At 44.8% G+C, this 23,277-nt stretch overlaps 1 protein-coding gene across 1 annotated transcript; it reads right to left on the minus strand.

Moving 5' to 3' along the window:
• Positions 1-424: 424 nt before the first annotated feature.
• LOC135993277 (insulin receptor substrate 2-B-like) lies at positions 425-23,068 on the minus strand. The gene is made up of 2 exons (XM_065643002.1): positions 19,377-23,068; positions 425-2,707 (listed from the first exon to the last, which is right to left on the minus strand). The coding sequence occupies exons 1-2, from the start codon at positions 22,876-22,878 to the stop codon at positions 2,703-2,705; spliced, it is 3,507 nt and encodes a 1,168-aa protein (XP_065499074.1). The 5' UTR covers positions 22,879-23,068; the 3' UTR covers positions 425-2,702.
• Positions 23,069-23,277: the final 209 nt, after the last annotated feature.

A 23,277-nucleotide genomic window follows, 5' to 3' on the forward strand; every position in this document is an offset into this window, starting at 1 on the left:
TATGTGTTCCCTTCCACCCTGAACTCTGAAGACAGGAACCTGAACCTGTTTGATACAACAGTGCTAAAAAGTCCTGCCAGGGCTTGTAGTTTTTGATCATGAAACTTCCATACCCAGTTATGGACAAAGTCAAGAACAAAACTGCCACACTCTCTTGCATTTAAAGCAGAAAAAGAAAGTAGCAGGCACAGATATTTTTTTTCATTCAGAACCTCAGTTACCAGCCCTACGAATCTATGACAAACTGGGTGTTTTTCCGTGCGTTACCTTTTGCATTCAGTGGCAGAGAGAATTGCACAGACTGGGAATCCCTCCTCTGAAATACACTAAAAGCTCCAAATTGTCAGGGGGACACAGGGTGACAAAACCACTGCAAGAGGAAAGCAGCCGCAGCAGGAGGAAATGCACTTCTCACAGACAAAAGAAACCAAAACCCAGACACGGAGCTACATGAACACGTATTTACTGCAAGTAGCTCTATGGAAAGCCAAGTCAGATAAATATAAACACTATACAGAGCTTCAAGCCAGTCTCCCAAAACCGCAAACGCGATGTGTTTTACAAAGAAAACAACGTAATATTTACAATGGAAGACAAAGCCAGATCAATCAGCTCAACTTTAAAACAGATCTGTGAAGCAGAAATAGCAAATATAATGAACAGTTTTAACCATATATGTTTTAGTTTGTACAGACAATAACTGTCCAATATCAAATTAAATTTACAGGACAAACATTGTTCTATCATTGGTATTTTTGTACTATACAGCAGCATAAACGGGTAGCTGGAAGGTAGTATATATAGTGATATGTTTTACATCATCTGAAAATGTTCTTCCAGCACAATACTGAATAAATTAGTTGCTGTAAACTAAGAGATTCAAAAAGATTGCATATTTATTATGCCGTACCTATTAGTATTTGTACCACTATACTTGAGGTTACCCATTTACTTATTTATTCAGCATTTATTAAACCAGTGCTGTATATTGTACAATGGCAGCCTCGGGGTCTAATATGAAATAACTATGTAACAAATTTCTTCAAAACAACCTTTTCCTTTCACATTAAATGTTTAGATCTATCTTCATCCAAATTTTGATTTCTTAGAAAAAGATGTAAAGCTTTATAAAAAGCTGTCTACATATTGCATTATTAATTTGTGAGACCAAACAAAAGCTATATGGCAAGACAGTATCCTGGTCTGTAAGAGTGGTCGTATTTTTAATTAGTGTATTTTTAGCAGCAACAAGTAACTGTACCAACTTCTCTTCCAGAATCAAAAACAGATCTGTGCTTTTAAACCCGGTAGCAACAGTTTTTCCTGCCGCTAGACACTGTGTAAACTGATCAGTACCATGTTTCCAAAAAAACAAAAAGTCTTCATATTTCAGTGACGTGTACATTTTAATACTACTCCAAACCAGCTTTGGGTACACGTCACCGCACAATCCCAGCTGACAGCGTCCGATTTGTCACACCGGCAGCAGCAGCCGTGCCGGGGTGCGTGTGGGGCCAGCACCCCGGTGCAGCCCGCGGGTCGCCAACCACCGCCGCACGCTCCGCAAGCTCAGAGCGGGGCGAAAAACCTCAATTAATTCCAACCAAAAAAAAAAAAATACTCAGTACGAGAGCGAAGCACGTAATGGTAGAAAAATCAGGGCTTGTTTTAAAAATCTCCAACTGTCATTGTTCGCGTTTCTTTAGGTGGGACAAAGACAACTGAGGAGCCTACATTCTACTTTTTCTCCATGATGCCAGGAAGAAAGAACAAAAATAGTCTCAAATTAAAAATGGGGCTTTGGTTGGCAGTAAGATCAATTAGGGTGGTTTCCTTTTAAAAAGCTACAGCTGACAAATATAATGCAGAAGTCACAAACGCTGGATACGACTCTGCAGTTCTCCATTTGAATGCATGAACAAAAACCTCATTTTACACAATTCGTATTTATAAACAAATATCTTGAGGGTAAGAACAAAAACAATCTACAAGACAACCAGCCCATTAATCCTACTTTGTACATAGCAAAATTCTGAGCAAAAAAATAAATTCGGATTAAGCTCTGACAGACATTTGATTTAAAATACTCTAGCCTATGACCAAGAAATACCTCTTGTACCATAAAAGCAAAACCTTAACCAAAAAAAAAACAAAAAAAAAGAAGCAGAAGAGGTCTCTGTTCCTCAGGGCAGTTCAGTCCCACGGGGTCAGCCCTCCCTCCCGCCCAGCCACCTGAAGAAATCCTGAACTGCCAATATATTTCTAAATAATACATGTTTTAAGCTAACCACTTGTTAATGTACCAGAGAAGCAAACCCATGTTAAACAGACAATCAGAAACCAGCTTTGACTTCTCAGAATATAAGTTAAAAAATCAATGGGAGAGGCAGGAGGAAGAAAGGGGCGTATGGGGGTCTCCTATTAGCACTCACACTGCCTCCCAAATAGAGATGACACGAAAGACCAAATTCCATCACCAAAGCACAGCTATGAAAAAAATCTCAATTCAAATTAATTCAACTGTAGAGAGCCGATGTCTATGAAAAAAAAAAAAAATTAAAAGGATGGGTGTCTATGTCCATGCTGGTGGAAATGAAAGTAGCCGGCTGGAGCTGAGCTTTGCTTCCAAAAGCACCACACAGTTCCTGGAGTTACCAGCAGAAAAGTCTTCTCTTCCAACAATGGTTTCCATGGCAATGCAGTCAGTCTAGAAAGGAGAAGGGGAAAAAAAAAGTCAGTGATATTTTAAAAGCAAGTTTCATGGTGAAAAAAAATGTTTCATAGTGAGAGAATACAGGGAGCTTATCCATTGCAGAAGTGACAGCAGCGGGATGCAGAACACGGGTCCCTCAGAGAGGGAGGTGGCACTGCCAGATGACACCGGCTCGGAGATGCCGAGCCATGGGGAGAGCTGCGAGGTCCGAGGCAAGGACCGAAGAGCCGCTGCGACCCCAGCACTGACACTTCACTATCGATATTTCACTTCACGAGACCTCGATCCTCCCGAGGTGCCGGGTGCTGTGCAGAGGCTGCTCCTGAGCAGGATGAGCACAGAGCGGTTCTGGTCACATAATGAAGGTTGTGGCAAACACTCGCATTCACAGCCGGCGCTGAGCTGCGGAACAAACCTTCCCTGCAACTCCAGCTCCAAACGCGGAGCAGCCAGTCAGGACAGCTGCGCCCCCAGTCCTCAGCTTTTCAGGAATAAGCTTAATTTAGTTATGATAAGAAGCACCTCAGAGTATAGTTCTCTCTTTTTTAAGAAAGCCGCACTAAAAGGCAACACAAGGTACGAAAGCACATAGCTATGGCAGACAGCACTGCCAACTGCTGACAGCAAAAACCAGTGCCTTCCAACTGGCTGCAAAAGGCAAAATACAAAAATGAGGGGAAAAAATATATATAACCTGGTGTTAGAGGAAGGTACAGTGGGGTGACAAGGCAGAAGTGTTCACTGGAGAGAGGATGACCTCAAAGCTGAACACACCAGCTCTGAAATGAACCCTGCACGTGGCCAAGGTCAGAGCAACTCAAAAAGTTCCTGACACGGAGAACTCTGATGAGGGGGATGCCAAGACTTTCTGCAGCGGTGGGAACACAAACCAAGGAACGTACAGAAAGTCACTTTTCAGCTCACTACAAACCCCTTCCAGTCCCGACAGAGCCAGCGTGAACACCCATTTCCAGTCTGGAGGCGCACGATCGGCCACATCTCTGTGTCACACTGTCTGCCAGGCCCAGACTGTCCCCTCCCAACAGACCCGTCCTCTCGGCCAAGGCTGAGGGCACCATCCTCTGCAGCCAGGTGGCTTTGGGCACCCTCTTCACGGTTTGACGGACAGGGCTGCGGCACGTGTTTCCCGACATTCCAGGGAAGAAGGACGCAGCAGTTGCTAGCTGTTGTTTCTCAACGAGAGCAAGGAGAGATTTAGTCTTCAGAGAACATCATCTAGAGAAATGTAGTCTGCTTTTTTCCCCCTCAAAGCCACACAGCACAAGCTCTCTCGCTGCTCTGGGACAGCTTGCTGCCGCTGAGAGCTGCTGCAATACGGGGAAGGCTTGGTTACGAAGGCCGGTGCTGGCAGCACAGCACGCTGGAACCAAAGAAGGGGCTTCAGAGCTTGGTCCTGCCCATGCTCTTCTGCAGGGTCACAAGGAAATCAGTTAAACCTCGTTGTAAAGACAGTGTCGTGCTTCACTGCCTGTACCACAGGAACATGCTGAAGAAAACGTGACCATCTAAAGAACAAGCGTTACATATATATTAACGCAAACCTGTATGTTTACTTACATAACCAATCATAAAGTATGCACAGACCAGCTCCACCCTAAGTTAAAGAAGTTCTGATTTCTGACCAGCTAAAAATAGTATCCCTTCAAAAGAAAAAGAAAAAAGAACAAAAGAACAATGCTAAGCTGAGCTGAGCTGCCCTGAGCAGCCCGGCCCCACCAGTGCCCCCGGGACAGGGGGGTCCTTTGGCTCCAGAGAAAACTCCCTTTTATCCCTGCACAACCCACGCCAACGTCTGGGTTGCTGAGTTTCATTTTGCAAATACGGAGTGATTTAAAAAATAAAGTAACTTGGTTTTCCACAATTCGAGACATCCAAAATATACCCGTGACTCAAGAATCTCCATTTGTATTATTTCACAGACATAAGATCATTACAAAACGCTATTGCTCGTTACACGCAGAGCATGATGTGGTTAGTGATGGCTTTGTTTTCACAAAAGCCAAATGAAGCTATTATTTTTTCCTCTTCAGAAGAATATTGTTTTGTTGTAGGACCAAAGGATGAAAATACGCACCACAGCTTGCAATGAATCACATCTCAACGGTGCATGCAAGTCAAATGTTGGAACAATTAAGACTTCTATATTAAACTTATACACAGTAAAAATTAACATTTATCAGCATCCCCCCACCCTTTCCTTGCTGTGGACCTATGAGGTTACATAAAAGGAATTTCAAAAACTGTCTCTGCTTTTGTCAGGACATTTTTCCTCCACGCCTAACACACAAGGCACACCTGAAAGCTGCTTGACAAGTTATTCTAATCTCTCCAAGCATATCCCCAAAACATTTAGAAGAGCAGAGGCCCAGTTGTTTGCATCAGACAATCCCCATGTGGCAGAACTCGGTATTTATAACTAAAACTTTTTGAGAACTTTCATAAACTTACACCAAATTACATTTAAGATACTTGGTGGGCAAGGGGGCGAGCTTAAGAGAAAAAAAAAAAAACCACAAACCTGCTCAACTCTTTGATTCTTTGAACAAGCCTGGCATAACCGGGAAGGCAGCACGATAACCAATTCCAAAGCAAGCTCACCGGTAACTCCAGCCAGAGCCCAGCCTAGCACAGATTAATGTGTAAGAAACCAGGAGCAAGTATCCTCAACTCATCTTCGCTACAGCTTATAAATCCCTGGAAGTCCGGGCCAAAACACAGTTTTAAACCAGCGCAAAGGCAAGCTCAGGACTGCCCCATGGCGCCCCCCTTCCCCAAACTCTGTGCTTCTTACACATCGTCCCACCAATTTGTCCCCCCTTCTCCCCATGATTATTAACCTTCGTCATTTTTAGGTTAAAACAGAATTGTGGGAACTGGAAATAAACAAAAGGGAGTTTCATGTCAATGTTACCTACAAGCTGTTAACAGTCTCATAAAGCCTTGAGTCTTTCAGATAGGGAGCTAGTGGTTGTCACCGCTTCTCTAATCCCCTTGTTAAAGCTGCAAATTTCAATATTGCAGTTGGAGCAGTACAGGTGGCTGATGCCCTGAGTCAGCAGCTCTTTTTTGGGATAAAAGCATCAAGCATTTATGTATATATATGCATATATAGATACAGATATATTTGAGAGATACATATGTGTTCACATGTATCAGTATCTGATAGAAAAGGCAAAAAAGAAACTTGTGAAACTTGACCACATTAAAAAAAAAAATTCCCTCTGAAATCTAAGACAAGACGGAGATCTTGCCAGATCCCTCCCACAAAGCGTCTGCAGCCACCACGGCTGGCGAGGGCAGCACTGAGGAGCCCAGCCCTGCCTCCAGCAGGACCACGGCCACAGAGGCCCCCAGGTCCCCAACCTCCGGCACCAGAGAGATCCCACGTCACAGCCCGCGGCGTGAGCGGGGTCTCCAGCACAGCCGGGACGGCGGCCGCAGCCTCACGTGCACACACACCATGGGGAAAGAGGTGCAAAAAGGGTTTAATCAAAGCCAGAACAAGGCCAGTGTCTGCTGTGCCACCCAGAGCTGATTTGTGCATTTCCACCTCTGCGGTTCCTCACCCAGAAGATCCGTAGGAAGCGAGCAGGGTCTATTTAGCGAGGCTCAAGAGCACTCACGCATTAAGCTCCTTGGTGGCTCTTCTCTCCACACTTGATCTTCCATCTTTTGACTAGTCAGTAGGTGAAGGTAAATTAATGGAGGACATGAGGTGCTCAAAAAACACAACACAGCTTCTGGGAAGCTGGATGATCTTATTTCAAGTTTGCATAATGTAAGATTCATCAGCCAACAATTCTCTATGTTAATAGCACAAAAACGAGAATTGCTGATCAACAATAAAAACCAGATCAGCATTGCACTATGGATACCATACAAATGTATCTGACTCAACACTGAACACTAAAGGAAGCTGTCAGAGAAATGGATGAAACCACTTCTGAAAGGAAAACAATTGGTGAGATGTGAACGAGCCGGGCAGAGCAGAACAATGCTCGCGGGGCAGCCCTCCCCCTCGCGCTTCTCAGAACACGAACGCCACCAGATAGAACTCAGTGGCCAGATCAGACACGACAAGAAGATATCTCAGACGTCTTTCACTTGTAGTGTAAACACGCTGCTGTTCCTGGACTGTCACAAGCTCTTCCAAGAAAATCTGCTCAGCCTTCCAAAAAAAAAAAAAAAAAAAAAGAAAAATATCTGATAACTGATCATTACAACAAAACAAGCAGCAAAAACCTGAACTTGAAAAAAACTCTGCGCTTTTGAAACAGCCCAGAAATACACTATTCCAAGTAGTTTTCATAGCAGCCTTCTGTTCATTCAAACTTCGCCTCTGTTAACAGCTTCTCCTCAAAAGCTTCAGCCTTGATTCAAAGTTAAACCATACTGCTTCAGAATGTTGAGAACAATACAAATTCAACTTCCTATGAACATTTAACATGGAAAACAAGTCCAGAAAGCATCCAAACATTTTCACAGATCACCTCTTAAAATATATGTGCAAAGTTTAGGAAATTACACCAATGCTCTCTCCATTACACAATTCTATTTAAATTCATCGGTTTAAGATGCGATCAGATTGTAAAACTACACACAGCTGGTCGAGTCTTTCTGAGGAACAATCAGAGGAAAAGGATCGCAAGGGCAGAAGAGAAACTAAGAGGGCAAATATCTAAGATAGAATGGCAGTGTGCCACTGCTAAAAAACGTTTTGTTTAAAATTGAGGAACACACAGCAAGTGCTCTGCAAGGTTTCTACGCAAACATAATCTATAGTTTTATAAAAATTAGGGGGAGAGGATTAGATTAGTTTTAATTTATTAGATTGCAAATCCAGTGTGTTCCATTTGAAAAAGTATCAGATGAGAATATATCCAATTTACACTTCATTTCCTGCATCTGAATTATTCAGGTCATACAAGTCAGGCCCTTTGAAACAAACTGAGAGGTTTTAAGAACATAGCAGACACGTCCTCTCAAAGAAATCCATTCTAAATAATATCTGTTTTTACAGAAAAGGCTTCTACTGACATAATTCTGCAACCGATTCCTAAAAGGATAAAAGCTTTGCTTACAGAAGATAATTAAATGATTAAAATCTCCATGTCAAAGACTAAGACAGCTTAAAGCTTTCTGGAGAACACTCCTGAAGTTGCCCATTTCCTGAACTTCAGGTTAGGGGGAAATGGGAGTTAATCCAACTTGTGCAGATCAAAAGCAGCAGAACAGCCCTAGATTTTCTTGTGCACATGGTCACGCGCAATATTCCTGTTGTTCAGGAAAGCACCGAACCCCAGCCCAGCCTCAGGACACAACATGCGTGTCCAAGAGCATTTTGCTCACGCCCCGACAGGATTACATTTCAAGCCTCCCACCTGGCACACAGGTCAGGAGGAGGGAGGTAATTTGCCCAAATACATTCTTCGCAAATCAAGAGAAATTTTTTTTAACCCACGTCTTTCCAAATACATCATTACGACCCTATGTCATTGTCCTATTTCTTCAAATTCTTATTTTAATGGTGTAGCTTTAGACCTTGCTAGAGTCAAGTGGTGTTATTTGAGAAAGGCAGAATTCCTTCTTAATTTGCACACACAGACACCAAGTCTGCAAATACAAATCAGAAGAACTGACACATTTGCTGTGGCCACTGCACACGCAATTACTGTACCTGGGAAACCCAAACAAGGCCCCGACACAGAACGCCATCCTTGTTTGGGAAATGGGTTAAACTACACACTTGCCATTAAGTACAGATTTCATGGACTTTCTTCACTCAACAACAAACTAATGATGCTTAAATTGAACTAATATATATATTTTACACCCACAATATTCCTGACTTTCCACAAGCAAAAAAAGAGCAAAATTTGTTTTAAAAACCCCACCTTTTTAAGGCCCACTTTTCATTGGATAAACTATTTAAACACAGCGACTGGTAACAACACATCCCAGTAAATTAGATTCCTTCCTCAAGCTGTATTTCTAACATTTAGAAGACAAAGTTACCCTCACAAATAATCTTTATCCACAATCATTTGTTTAAAATGTGGTTCCACTATTCTTAGTGCTTCACAATTTCATGAGCTAAAAAAAACCCTCCCAGGCTTTAAGATCATTTTTATTCACTTTGCAGAAATGCCTTATCTTTCGCAACAGTAGCTTTTCTCTTGTAATAAACTGGAGCGTTGTTTCCAGGAAGGCCTTACACACGCTCCCTCATCTCATCTCTTTTACTGATACTATTCCTAGAACTAGGAAACTTGCACGCAGTTTTGGCAGGGCCCGAACACCAACTCAAATTGCACCGGACTGCTTGACAAGAAGTTGCCAGGGGTTTTTTGGGTTGGGTTTTTTGGTTGTTTGTTGTTTTTAAACTAAACTTCTATGACAATATAGTGCGACAATACTAAAAATTAACTTCTTTCCCCTTAAAAACACACAGAAGTTCAAAATTTCACATTTTCATGTTGCAGAAGAATGAAAAAAAGTTCTGCTTTTTCAAAAGCACTCATGGTAATTGTATAAGATACCACCACTGACCTCCTAAACTGCAGGAACATAGGTAAATTTTAGCCAAAAAAAAATCTTGTTTGTGTGGCTTCTGACAATAGCACCTGCTACAGTTCACCCCACTCTCATGACATGAAGTCCCAATAGTGAGGATTATCTTTCCTGCCTGCACTCTTGCCGTAAACTAGATGGTAAAAACTGTCAGGAAACGAATAGGAAAGAAAACAGCTGCGCCAAATACAGGCGCAGAACAGCACACACGGCTCTGTGCCCTCGGTCAAAGTGGGCTTGGGATAACTGGAAGAGTTTCAGAGCAGTGCAGAAAGACTCCGGAACGGTGTGAAACAGCTTCCCAGCAAGGGACAGCCAGGCAACACAGACCGTTCCGCCTGCACAGGAGTATTAGGATGCATCAGGAAATTTTAAAAAAATATTATACCACAGGTCCCTGCTGCGTGCAGTACAGGGAGCCTCTGACAGGACACCGGCCAAGTGCACGGCAGAGGAGGATACACCATCTAGACAATCCTGAGGGCATGGAGAGAAATGATAACGGTCATTATCTCTCACAATACACAAACCAGGGGCTGCCAAAACAAGCCAGTATGGAGCGGGGTCCAAAACATCGAGAGAGGTCTGCATGCAGCTGTGCCACGGGCTGCTGAGGGTACAAGGAGTTCACACCGCACCAAAAAGAGACTGGAGAAGTACTTGGTTTAGAGATCCGTGGAGGATTATAAAATACACAAACCACATCAGGCTCAGGAAATCCACCAAGCTGAAAAAGAAAGGGAAAAAAAAAAAAAAGGAAAAAAAAGACGCTGGGTGTATGTTTCTGTGGAATTATTACATGTGCCTGCCCAGCTCTTCTTCTGCTGGGTGGTGTCTGCTTGCAGGCACAGGTCTTGGGTTTGGGTGAGCAACACTATTCTTATAAACACAACTCAGAGAAAGGACAGTGTCACTCGTGACTAATGAAACAGCTCCCCACCCTTCAAATCACCTTTCCTGGTATTTCCTTTCTACAGAAGTTTTCACACATTCTAATTCATCCCTTTGCTCTTCCCAACCCCTTTAGTCACTGACCTGAAAGCATGTAGCACTACCTTTTTCTTTCACCTCCATCACCATAAATGACTGTCAAAAGGTAAAAAGTTACTACATGGCCACATACTCAAAGAGGTACACCCTCCTCACCCATCCCTTCTGCCCATGCGTGCCTGCACAAAAAAAGTACTTTGCTATCAGCCACTACCTACTTCTACATTTTCTGATTATCACATTAAGTCTGCGTTAGTATTAGGATACCCAAACCCCTGGCTTATGCAGGGGAGGAAGAAGGGTTCAGATTCCATTGCACACGTGAAGCGAGGTCTTCTCAAATCACAGCACATGCACAAGAGCCAAGGATGGGGCCTCCAGCTGCCAGGAGCAGCCCAGGAGCTCACAATGGGCAGAGTTAAACCGTGTCTACACACACACACAAGTTTTAATCAACAGTGTACAACTCTTGTTTAATGTTTACCTTGCAGAACATGTCAACATTAATATTTCAATCCCTTGTAACCTCAACAGTGAATCAAAACTCGCTGCTGCCACCACTTCCAGACTCCCCCGCAACCACTACAGTGTCTGTTCAACCTGATCTACCAACATAGAAATAAATTAACTTTCTCCTGTCAAAGCTATCGTTTCGCACTCCAGCTTCTGCAGAGCACCGCAGCGGTGACGATCAGGTGCCAGCCAGACCTCCCCGTTCAGAGCTGGACTGCAAACGCTCCAACCACGCTGGTTACAAACTCTAAAGGTGACACACTGCTGCCTCCTTCCCAACACTAGAAGATGGCCCGAGTCCCAGAGGTGCCACCTAAAAAGGCCCTCCAAAAACAAGGAGGAACCTGTTGTCGGGGCAGCTCCATCATGCAAGCTGCTTCTGGAGCAAAGTCTCACAAAGAACAGAGGATGCAGGTCCATGCGACGGTAACTGCCAAGGGATGCTGCACGGGGTGATGCTGGGCTCTGGTACGCACTCCTGCACCCCTGCTGGCACCAAATAGATCAGTCACACAGCTGCAGGAAAACTGACTTACAGAAAGGAAAAAGGAAAAAATATATATCATCACATTCCACATCTAAAAGGGAGAAGTAAACATTGGGACATGCTCCTAACTCAGAGATACATGTTGGCCCACATTCCTCTTACCAAGATTAATATCCTGGCCAGTGTTCTGACATTTACCTCATCCTTTTCAAGTCATTTAAACCATTGCAACCACTGTATTTATAGCTCGCTACCTTCCATCGCTCCCTGCCGTGTGCATACCCTCCCAAGTGCCTCTACCAGCTTCTCCTCCCGCAGCCGCGCTCCGGCAGCCTTTTATCTCTGCCAGGCCAGCTCTTATCTTCCTCTGCCCGTGGCAGCAGCCTTGATCCTTATCTTACTCTCCACCCCAGCACATTAAGTTTCATCCATCTCTTTAGTTTCATCTTTTAAATTGTAAGCTCCCCAGGGCAGAGACCAACATGTTTACATTTGTGGCATGGTAGAGGAGACCTTCATCCTGCCTACCTGGTCAGGTTCGACACAACGAGCAGAGATCACATCTGGAGCTACAAGCTTTCATTAACAGACTCGGTCTTGTAATAGTGTCTGAATGACCTCAGGATCAAGTCTGTTCATTTTTTCAACTCACTTCTAACTGATTTCCTGTTCACCACAATCTGCAATTTAAAAGCAATGTGTTCTAAAAAACAAACAAACAACCCATCCCCCCCTAAAAAAAAAACCAGCACAGAGTTAAATATAGAGGGCAACTACCTCCCAAAGCGTCTCCCATCAGAAAAAGCAAGTATTCTGGAAGCTTGAATTCAACAGTGATGTTACTACTGAAAACCCAAACAGCTTTCAATTTTTTCTAACAAGACTAATTAAATAAAAAAAAAAAAAACACAACACAAAAACCAAAAAAAAACCCGAAAAAAACCCCCACAAAACACAATATAGAGCAAACAGTATCTTTTTGGCCCCCTAACCCATACTGGTTTAGACTTATGAAACTTTATTGTTTTAAACTAACAGAACTTAAAGCATGTTCCTCCATCTGTATTGATGGATGTTTTTCCCTGCATCCAGCCGGTGCTGAAGAACGTCCTCGGCCAGCCCCCTGCAAACAGGCTCCGTTCCCTTGGACCGGCAAAGCAAAGGTGCCCAGGCCTGAGGAGAAGCCCTTTGGTACCATTTGCTGGTTTCTCTTGGCCATTTCGGCTCAATAGTCGATAAGATGCCACAAAAGTGGAACCAACACCTGTCAATAGCTTAAAGAAGGTTTTCATACCAATAGAGTACAACGTGGCTCACATTAATAGTTTTTCTTGATCTGGTACACAACAGCTTCTCATTTATCTAAAGCTGCATCTGCTTCACTGTCAGAACTCTCCAAACTCCCGGTAGCCTAAGAGATACGTGTGAAAAGAAGCACCAGTTCCCCAAAAATAATTCAGGCTCAGCCCATCCAGCATCAAAAAAAATTACGCTGCAAATTCAGCTGTTCAGCCCAAAACGCTAAAGCAAGCAGGCTTGCCATGCGTATGGAACAGAACCGCACTGTTCGCTGGGGAAGGAACTTACCATTCTTTAGTGGCTTGATAAAATTAGAAGCAATTTTACCAGGTTTTTTGCACGCCTTTTGGTATTATTTCCCACGATTTTCAGAAAAAGAAAAACACATTTTGATACCCTCAGTCATTCCAAGAATCCTGTTCTACTAAAAGGGAAACCTCTCTACAAGTAGGTAGCATCTTTATGAGCGTTTCATGCCCTAGCAAATAGGAAATACTATTCTTACCTATCTTATGCCCTAAATAATAATTCAATTCGATATTTACATAAGTTCATTATATACACATGCTATACAGTGAACACATGCACTATTTGCCTTTTAGTAGTAATTTGAAAGTTTTCCATTTTCTTGAGTCACATTAAATTGTATCATCGCCTTGGAATTAAAGCCAAATCTGAACTATCTTAATTTCAGTATAAGCCATCTCTGTCAAAACCCTTTCTTCTCATGAGATTAAAAAAAAAAGGTTACACCTTACACTTAACTCTCAAATCACTGGCACGCAGCACACATGTACACACACACAAGCAGCCTGAATTGTTAGCACCCAACCACACAGCTAAATTAACAGAAAAAGACTGTTTTGAAATAAGCAACTTTTGCCCCTTAAGATACAGCTCATGACTTAACCAGAGCAGAAAATTCTTGCTAATAGTCTATGACACTGCTGCTTTTGGGGTAATACTACATCTGAAGCAAAATCTCCACAAATCCAAACACTTGTATGTTCAAGATCATTTAGATAAGATACTCAGCAACTCCTCTGAAATGTTTTTGATGAGTCAGGCTAATTTACCTTTGTCTTCCCACTGTCCTCAGGTATGTCACAAATCCCTACTGATCAAGGTTCTCAACTAGATGGAAACCATCCCTAAGCTGAGTGGCCTTTACAGAGATGCAGAGCTTGATTAAAATGAGAACGTACTTTTTGCTTGTCCCCACGCCATTGCTGTATCCTGTGAGACGAGGCAACTTGATCACTAGATTGTTGTTAATCTGCAAAAGCTAAATGTGGAAAAAAAGTCAAACAACAATTTTGCACGGTGGGCCATAGGACAGCTCTCCAGCCAAGTCATTACATACTGTTTAAGGATGAGTCTCAAGATAATGCCACATTTTTACGACAAAACAGCAGTAATAATACATCCTCAGGCTCCAGAAAACTTGCCTCTCTCTCACCTGCCTTTCAGATTTATCACTCCTTTGGGTTTAATCACTTCCTTTGGGTTGAAGAATGCCACATTTCATCACAACAGTACTTAAAATAAAATTGTAGAGTTTGTTTCCTGCTTTGAATCAGAAAAACAAACTTGTTAGCGCAATCGACATACTGGACACCATTCAGCATGTTTTCGGGAGCACCACAGATGCACAAACAGAGCACACAAACACACACCAAGGTACAACACGGTACTATAAGCTCTTTTTAGTGCCATCCAAAACCTCAAGGCATAAACCCTCCTCCCAGCAATCGAGATGAAATAAACTTATTAAACATCCTTTCACCAAAAAAAAAAAAAAAAGAACATATACAGAGAAAAATAAACAAACCCCAACTCTACCTACTGCCACCACGCTGCTGGACACACAAAAAAACCCCTAAGAAGTAGCTAGTGACAAACCACCCCAGTAATCCTGGGTTGGAACCCGGCGCTGGAAGGAGTGAGTTACCGCACACCTCCTGCTGCCCCCACCCACCGGGGAACAAGGGGCCCTCAGACACCAGGGGAGGAGGGAAAATGGGAATTTTGAGAGAGAAAACTCAGAGGGTAATCCTGCATTTAGGATTTTAGCCAAGAGTCCAAAAAAAAAAAAAAAAAAAAAGGCACTTTGAATCGGTACTGATTTCTCCCACAACTCCCCGCATCCTGCGGTGGTGCCTTAACCTACACGACAGCTACAAGCAGAAAGTTTTCAATTCCAAACGACGTATGCAACCATAAGCTTCAGCTATAGAGTCTGGAAAGCTGATTTCCAAAAGTATTTCAACACTGACTACAAGTGCGTGCTCCCTCTCCGTGTCAGGGAAACTTGCTCGTCTCACTTTCTCACCCAAGGACAAGTAAAACCCAGCTGGTTCTTGGTCACGTATGTCACCATGAGCTCACTCCCCGCTGCACGGCAAAGCTCTGCCTTCAGCAGCTCTAATACCGCCTGGGAAGTTTCCCTGGGTATTCTTAAGCAGAGCTCTAAGTCACTCAAGACTGTTCAAGCGGCATCTGCTACAGTAAGATTAAAATGTGGGGGTTTGGGGTTTTTTTCTTTTTTATTATCCCAGCATTACTTCAAAGATGTAGGATACATAGCAGCTTTCAGATGTGCTTCAATCGGGTTCTTCAAGATATTTTTAAATGGGCCCATGCCTTAAGTATTCTGCCAATGCAAAAGAGCATCAGTTTGAAGCAAACTTTTAAACACCACTAGTCTGAAACCCAAAACAGGCATTTGTTTGCCTGGCATCCCGTAAACTGTAATTTACTATATTAGTAATAGCTAAAACTTCCAGCTTCTGAATTTCTCAAAGTGTATATTGTTCATTGTATTCTTCAAGATTTTGCATTTGAAATATACAAGTTACCATAAAGGATGGGGACAATTCAGAACACAAGTTATGCTTTACAGCTGCAGTCGTTCTTCCCCTCAGCTCCCCAAAGCGCACACAACACTCTTGCCCCGTCTAGCACAGGACAAGATTAAAAAGGTGAGGAACATTTAAATTATAATCCTGCACTTTAGAGAACTTCTGAAATAATATCTTAGCATAATGTTAGAGTATCAGGTAGAGATAAGATTAAAGAGTGGGTGTAAAATAGGTGGGCCGATATCAAGCTGAACATTACATTTACTCTGAAGAGTCTGTTTTGGTTTTGGAGTCCAGTGTATCTTTGCAGGTTTAATATTTCTAATTAAGTCTGAAGAAACTCTTATTATACAGGACCTATTATGCAGTTTATTACCGCCCCATTCTCATTATCCTCCTCAGTTTCTGCAAGGTCCAATAACAGGGTATACATTAGCTAAGCCCTGTTTGAAGTAGCTTTAGTGTTCTGTACTCCTAGCACAAAATTTCATGACTCAGATTCATGTAATCAAAACTGCAAACCGCTTGCTTCAATATTGTGTAACAACTTTGTGACGAAACTGTTTTCCTAATGACCTCCTTACACTTCAAGCATTAAAAATCAGAACTTCATATTCTTTTTAGCATCATTATCAACATGCGTACAACCTGAGCTCAATTTTGCCCGAACCTAAAAATAAAAGTTTAATAACAAGTCAGGCCTATTTACCACTCCAAGTTAGTGCCCTCCCCCTCCTCCATCCATGTCATGAACAGAGAAGAAAAAAAAAGTTTGATTCACTTTAGTGAATCTGAACCAGAAGTAGCTTGGGAACTACAGAGAGGGGGCAGCGATGCATTGGAAATCACTCTACAACCCTCAGCAGTCAGGAGAACGCGGCTGAGTCACAGAACATGATATTCCATTTATGCAAACAAAAACAAAAAAGCAAACACAAAAAGGCAAAGAATCTCACGTTGAGAACTGTTTTCCATTCAGTAAAACTGCAGTTTATGGAGAAGAGGTGAAGTTCTCTACCTGATAGAATGTAATAAATAAGGGATAGCTCCCTTCTAGGAGGTAAAGTGTAAACACATCTGCAAAATATTTTCCTTAAGAATGGATTAAGCCACAGAGCATTTTTCAGGCAAAAAGACCAAAAGACTGGGATGCAGAGGGAAAGAAAAGACAGCACTTGGTTCTGCTAAAAGTCTCTGAAAGCATTAAAAATATCAATTACACACAGGCACACTGCACCTCTTCAGGATACAAGAGGTTTAAACGTGAAGCTCTATGTTCACTATTCCAAATGGAATGTGGAAGTGGTTTTCTGGATTACAGAAAAACTTTTATAATATCAAAGTAAAAGCTTTATTGCTGTAGAAACTGATAAGTTGTTTCAAGAATACAGGCTTCTCAAATTACACATGCTATAACTCAGAGACCTAATTTACTATGTGAATGAAAACTGGTACCTTCAGAATCAAGAATTTTAAGTCATTACTAACAAAACTATATACAGCACCAATTTACAACACTGTACGCAAGTTTGGCAAGCTACTTTTAGCCTGGACTGTTTCAAAATCTGTTCACCCCTCCGTGAGCCACCTACCAGTAAACAAAGTCCACACCCCACTTGCCCTCCTATTATACACCAGAAATATTTTATCCTGTCTTTATATAAAACTCCTAGGCCTTGTTTTGGAGCAGCGCTTTATAATTTTGTTTTTTCTTTTTAGGGCTAGAAAGAAACCACCAAACTAAGCTCTTAGTATTCTTATGGTTAATTTCCTGCCAATGCCCATGGTTTTATGCACAGAGTTTCTTTCACTTCATTTTAATGCATGCTTCACTTCCAGAAAACTTCAATTCACCCCAAAAACCAGCAGCTCTAAGTCTCTTGCCCCTCCACAATTTGTAACAGACAAGAGAAAACCCCAAGCACAGGGCTCTAGGTACTTTGCTGCAGCAGTAGTAAGCAAAATGTTTAAATAAATACAATTTCTAACCATATTATCTCTTGAAAAACATTTTAAATGTAATATTTACAGTACAGCTGAAAAGAAATAATCTCTCATTTTCTCCATTTTGTAGTAAGTTTTATTTTATAACAGATTGTAGTCATATGAGGGGAATAAGATCAAGTAGGAATTCTGCTGGTTTGGGAGGTGGTTTAACAAAAAAACAAAACAAAACAAAAAAACCACAACAAAACAAGAAAAAAAAAACCCTACAATTGGCCGTGGCAATCAGTGTGCCTTTGACTTAGCAGACAAATCTCTGAAGTGCCAAAAGACTAACTCTGGAAAAAACCACTTCTTGGACCGGCAACTTTCAACGTCTTCTAAATTTGATTCCAACCAACAAAACAAAGCAGAGGAAAAAAACCACCGAGGCAAACCACAGGTTTCTGAGCAGCCCCGAGCAGTGCTGCCAGACTTCGAATGGCATGCGAGCTGAGTCAGGCTTAGACCTTCCACGCAATTTTAAGCTCCTGCAGTACCTTCTGCCTTTAGACACTTAGTTTTAAAGTGAAACTAGAAAAAAACCCTATCATTTCAGCATTTAAGATGGTAATTAAAAATATAAAAGCCAGTAGTAGCCTGCCTCTTTACTGCTTTCTCTGTTGACAGAGAAGTAGACAAATATCAATGTCCAACAGTGATTAAATATTTCCTCTTAGTACTCATCAATTATTGACTACACACACATTTGCAAAGAGAGGAAAACATCATTTCCAACACATGCAGTTTTCTATCAAGGCGGGTGAATTCCTGTAAGGAGTTCAGTGGGTCACTAACACCAAAACAAGGATTAGAATTCCAAAGTCACAGTGCAATGCAGTGCCTGCACAAACTGCTGTTCAGTCAGCGCACAGCCGAATGCCACCGACGGCTAATTCCTATTTTTTGCTCCCACCATGAGAGCAAAAAGCTTAACACATGAGTACGAGCGTCTCCCCTCTTTCCCATATTCTTCCTCCTCATCCCCAACGCTTTTATTTTTCACGCACACCTCAAACTACGCGACCTTAGGTTTGGTCAGACCACTGCTCACACGAAAGCTCGCAGCCTCCCCTCCAAAGTTTCAGACCTGGAAGACACCACTCAGAGCCTGCTCGACCTCTACTACAGGTGTTCCTCACCTGCTGCGCAGAAGACAGATCCCTCTGTACAGCAAGGAAGGGTTAAGCTAAGCCCTGGGCCACTAGTGAGAGGTAAAGGTGGGGGCATGGGCTTCAGGAGGCCCCCACAGGCAGGTCAGCCACCAGGAGATGTTTTCTCCAGAGGACACAGCATCCTTTGGAGAGCAGAGCTCAAACAGAGCACACCAAACCTTCAGGGGAAGAACAATGAGTTCTGTTCACCTAAGATTCAACTAAATAAGTGTGGGCAGAGTTGGACATGAAAAACCCCAAAACATGCATTTCGCCTACAGCCATTGAAAGAAACAGATCTAAGCCCCAAATTTTGATGTTTAAACCCAATTTAGCAATTTTCAGCTTTCCCTATCTATGACACAAATTACAAAATACCAAGCTAATTAAAAAAAAGCAAAGAGTCATCTAGTTATAAGAAAGGAAGCAGGAGAAAACAAAAGCAAAGGGAAGAAAAGAGTTACCATAACCTCAGGACAAGAATTCACGATACAAGATTAATGTTTATATTAGCAAAATTATTTTATAAAAAAAAACCAATGCAGATGACAGTTTGATAATAACTCTAACTGCCTACAAGAGTCACATAAATGCTTCAGGCCAAGGACCAGGTTCCTTTTCATCTTTGTTCAGCAGCTAAGATATTGCACTAAGAGACTGCTCGTACTAGACCACCACAGATTATAAAAATATTTACCCCACTCTGAAGACCACATTTTAGTATTGAGAACCTAATTCCTACAGTTAAGCAAGCATGAAAGGAAAGCGCTTTTTAAGTTACAAACCTTTTCTTGCAGCGTTACACTTCAGCCCATCAGATCTGCTGAAATCTATGCTCACGTAAGCTCCACCGTCCAAACCTGAAGTACCATTTTGGAGATGGCAAGTTGGCGCTGTAGTACTTGCCTCACAGCTTATGGGGTCATCGCGTAAATTCAGAGCGATGTAGTTTAAGCCATTCTGAAATCCAGTTGAGGTATCCCTGGACATTTTGCTTTCCTGACCATCAGAAATGTTTTCATCTGGTTTTAACCAAACATTGTCAAATGAGGCAGAGCTGTGTCTTTTGCTACTGTCAGTAAAGAAAGAGGAGGAGGTTGTCACAGTCCCAGCAGAAGAGAACGTTTCGGAGCTGTGTCTCCTCCTGCCTTGAGGATCGGCTCGAATCACTTTCGGTCCCGTAGGAGGTTCGGTGCCAGGAACAGAGAAGCTACTGCTACCGGCGTATCGATCAACAATGCACAGTCGATTCACTATGGAAGAAGGGCTCTCGATCTTTACACCATCGTTGGATTCGGCAGAAAACGGCCGCGGTGGCGTTGCTGCCATGTTGAATGTCATCTCCGTGTAGTCATCAGTCCTGTTACTTGCGGCGCTGACACACGCCGTACCAAACGAAAGCCTCGCGTAGTCAGGATTGGGTTGGTTTCTAGGAATCCCGGAACTTGCATAAATGGAAATATCTGTTAGAGAGTTGGACAGTTCCTTCGCTGCTTTCGGTGACTGTACGTCCAGGTCAACACTCATGTAATCAGAAAGTGGGGACTGTCTGTGGTCACTGCTCGAGCCTAGAGATGATGGTGATCCTTCTGCAGATAAGGAATACGGTGTATTACTTGCCTTTTCATTAAAATCAATATTTATGTATTCCCCAGGACTCGCTGGCTCAGGTGGAACTGTACGATCATACATTCTTGGGATAGTATTACTCCCTCTTGTACCGAGGGGGAGTCTGGTGGGCCTAGTAGCCCTGTTCTGAACAAGTCCTTCCTCTGAACCTTTCACCACCGGCAATTTAGAGATGCCGTTAGCCAGAGCTTCACTGCTGACCCCTTTTACATTTTCTGGTCCACCATACAAGAATTTTCCAGGTGAAGACATTGGAACATACTCACTGTGGTCACCATTTTGTCCTGATAATGCCTTAAAGCTTCGGGGCAAAGAAAAATACGAACTGAAACCTTTGGAAACAGAAGTAGTGTGAATATAATTCGAATCACTGGGGTGCTTTGGAGCCGAATTACCAGGTGACATATCCATATACTCGTTGTTTGTGATCTTCTCATTACTTCCTTTAGAAATAAATCCAGTTAACGGACTCCGTACAGGTGAAGAGCTGGCCTTTGGAAACATCATCATATATCCTCTGGAGTCAACCTGAGACGGTGACCATGAATTGTTAATCTGCTTTGGAACAGACATACTTTTGGGAGTCATTGGCAAATAATCGCTGTTGCTGGATAGAGAAGATGCAACTCCTGGCATCATTGGCATGTACCCATCATCCCTGGCTTTACTCCTACTTTGGTTGCATACAGAATCAAGGTTGGTGTCACTGTACTCCAAGTCATAGTTATCTTTCGATTTTGGTGTTTCAGAGTAAAGTAATCGCCCATGGCTTCCTGCAGAATCTTCATCTAACGAAGCCGCAGTTTGTGTCGTCTTCTGCTGCACCGCGACCGAAGTCGGCTTTGTTAGAGAGTAAGTTCTTTTCCTGAAACACTTTTCAGCCTCCATATAATCATCTCTTGAGCTATCGTCTGCCTGCTGCTTGCTCATGGACATGTACTCACTCAGGCAGTTCTCCTCTCTGATGGGTGGCGTGTTTCCCAGGGAATCCGGTGTATTACTCCTGACTCGAAAGTACCTGAAATCACCAGGGCTGGAGCCGTATTCATCAGAAGAGATAAATCCCCCATCACTTGGGGAACCACAAACGGATGAGCTAGAAGGCCTGGTCAACATGTCCGAAGCAGAGCCATGGCCACTACTGGAAGAAACGCTGATGGGACTTGTAGTGGAGGGAAAATGAGAAACGGGCAGCGAAGCAGACCTGGTGTGGTAAGATGAGCTGAAAGCGGCTCTCACGTACCTTCCGCTCCCTTCTTGCCGGCCCAAATTCATCCTTGCGGTGTTCAGGTGGATCAGACTCCCAGTCACTGACCTAAAAGGTCTAGTCATGGTTCCTTCTCCTTCGCTGGATGTTCTGAAGCGATAGGAGTTGTTGTTTTTGGTGGTAGGAGGAGTTCCTCCGGCAACGCTCTCAGTTCTAGATCGTCTCTGCAGGCCCGTCTGGCTGGGGGGCAGGTTGCCCAAGTGCCTCCTGGTGGTGATGAAGGAGATGGGATTGGTACCGCTACCACCACCAGAAGACTGGCTCTTGCTTCGGGGCCTGAACTCTGCAAAGGCCTTTAGAGCTTTCATGGTGTCCAGAAAAGTCTCGTGCATATTCTGGGCAACCACTGAATCATCCACTTGCATCCAGAGCTCTCCAGGTCCAATGGAGGCAGACCTGCCCACTTCGATGAAGAAGAAGTTCTCCGAGTGTCCGCAGCGGCGAATATTCATCAGCTGCAAGTGGACAGAGGGCACCTCCGAGTTCAGCTTGACGAGGTGGATGGCTTTGCTGGAGAGGCACAACCTGTACACCCCGGTAAGGTTTTTCGTTTGCCCCAACCCTTTGGGCTTAACGTTGACCTGCCACACCTCCTTGAAGACAGTGCCAGGCCGCAGGGCAGCCCCGTAGTGCTCATCGTCCTCGTCCACCTGCTGGTCAGCCTGGTCCTCCTGCTCCAGGAAGCCCCTCTTGCTCTGGCTCATGAGCTCGCTGATCGCCTGGTACCAGGCCTCCTGCTCGGCCTCGTTCTCAGCCACCATGGCGAAGTACTCGTCCTTGGTGTACAGGGCGATGATGTGCTTGTGCTTGGCGTCCGCCCGCCGGCTGACGGTGAAGCACTGGTAGAGGGGGATGACCCGCTTGGGCGGGGGGCAGCAGAGGGAGGCGGCTCCGCCGGCCCCCGCGGCCCGCTGGCTGCTCTTGAACTTCTTCTCGCTGTCGTAGTACTCCAGCCGGGCGGGGGCCAGGTGGCTCTCGGCCCGCAGCACGAAGTAGCGCTTGTGCCCGTGCTTCTGCTTGCGCAGGTACCCGCACTTCCTCACGTCCTCGCCGGCGGCCGCCTGGACGCCGCGGCCCGCCGGGAGGGGCTGCCCGCCGCGGCCCGCGGCGGGGGCGGCTCGGGCCGCCGCGGGGGCGGCCTCCGGCGCCGGGCAGAGCGAGGCGCTGGGCGAGCGCCGCAGCAGCAGCAGCAGGTGGTGGGGCTGGGGGGACGGGCAGCGCCCGCCCTCGCCCGCCGCCGTGTCCCCCTCGCCCGCCGCCGCGCCGGGCACGCCGGGCTCCTGCTGAGGCGCGGCTCCGCCTCCCGGGTGGCGGGGGCCCGGCTCCTCCTCGCCGCCCCCGGCCGCCGCGCCGCCGCCGCCGCCGCCCGGGCCATTCATCCCGCTCGCCATCTTAGGGGCCAGGCAGGGTCCGGAGCGCCGGGGAAGGGGTCCGGGACGGGCAGCGGGAATCCGCGCTCACCGGGGAAGCGGCCCGCGCATGGGGAGCAGGCGCTGCCCGCGCGCCCACCCGCCGCCCCCGTCCGCGCCCTCCCGGCGGCCGCGGCGCGCCCGGCTACTCGCACTCACGCAGGCGGCCTCGGCGGCACCACGGCGAAAACATCACGTGACCCCGCGGAGGGCGGGGGCGCGCGCCGGGAGGGAGGCGGGGGCGGGGCCCCGGCCGGCGGCAGGAGGAGCCCCCGGCGCCGAGGCGTGCGGGGCGAGGGGGGCAGCGGGGAGCCGGCCGGGCGGGGAGCGAATAGAGAACCGCGGCCCTCCCCCAGCGACCCAATCAGCGGGCGGAGGTGG

Source organism: Caloenas nicobarica, chromosome 12, assembly GCF_036013445.1.
Source record: "Caloenas nicobarica isolate bCalNic1 chromosome 12, bCalNic1.hap1, whole genome shotgun sequence".
NCBI classification, from domain to species: domain Eukaryota; kingdom Metazoa; phylum Chordata; class Aves; order Columbiformes; family Columbidae; genus Caloenas; species Caloenas nicobarica.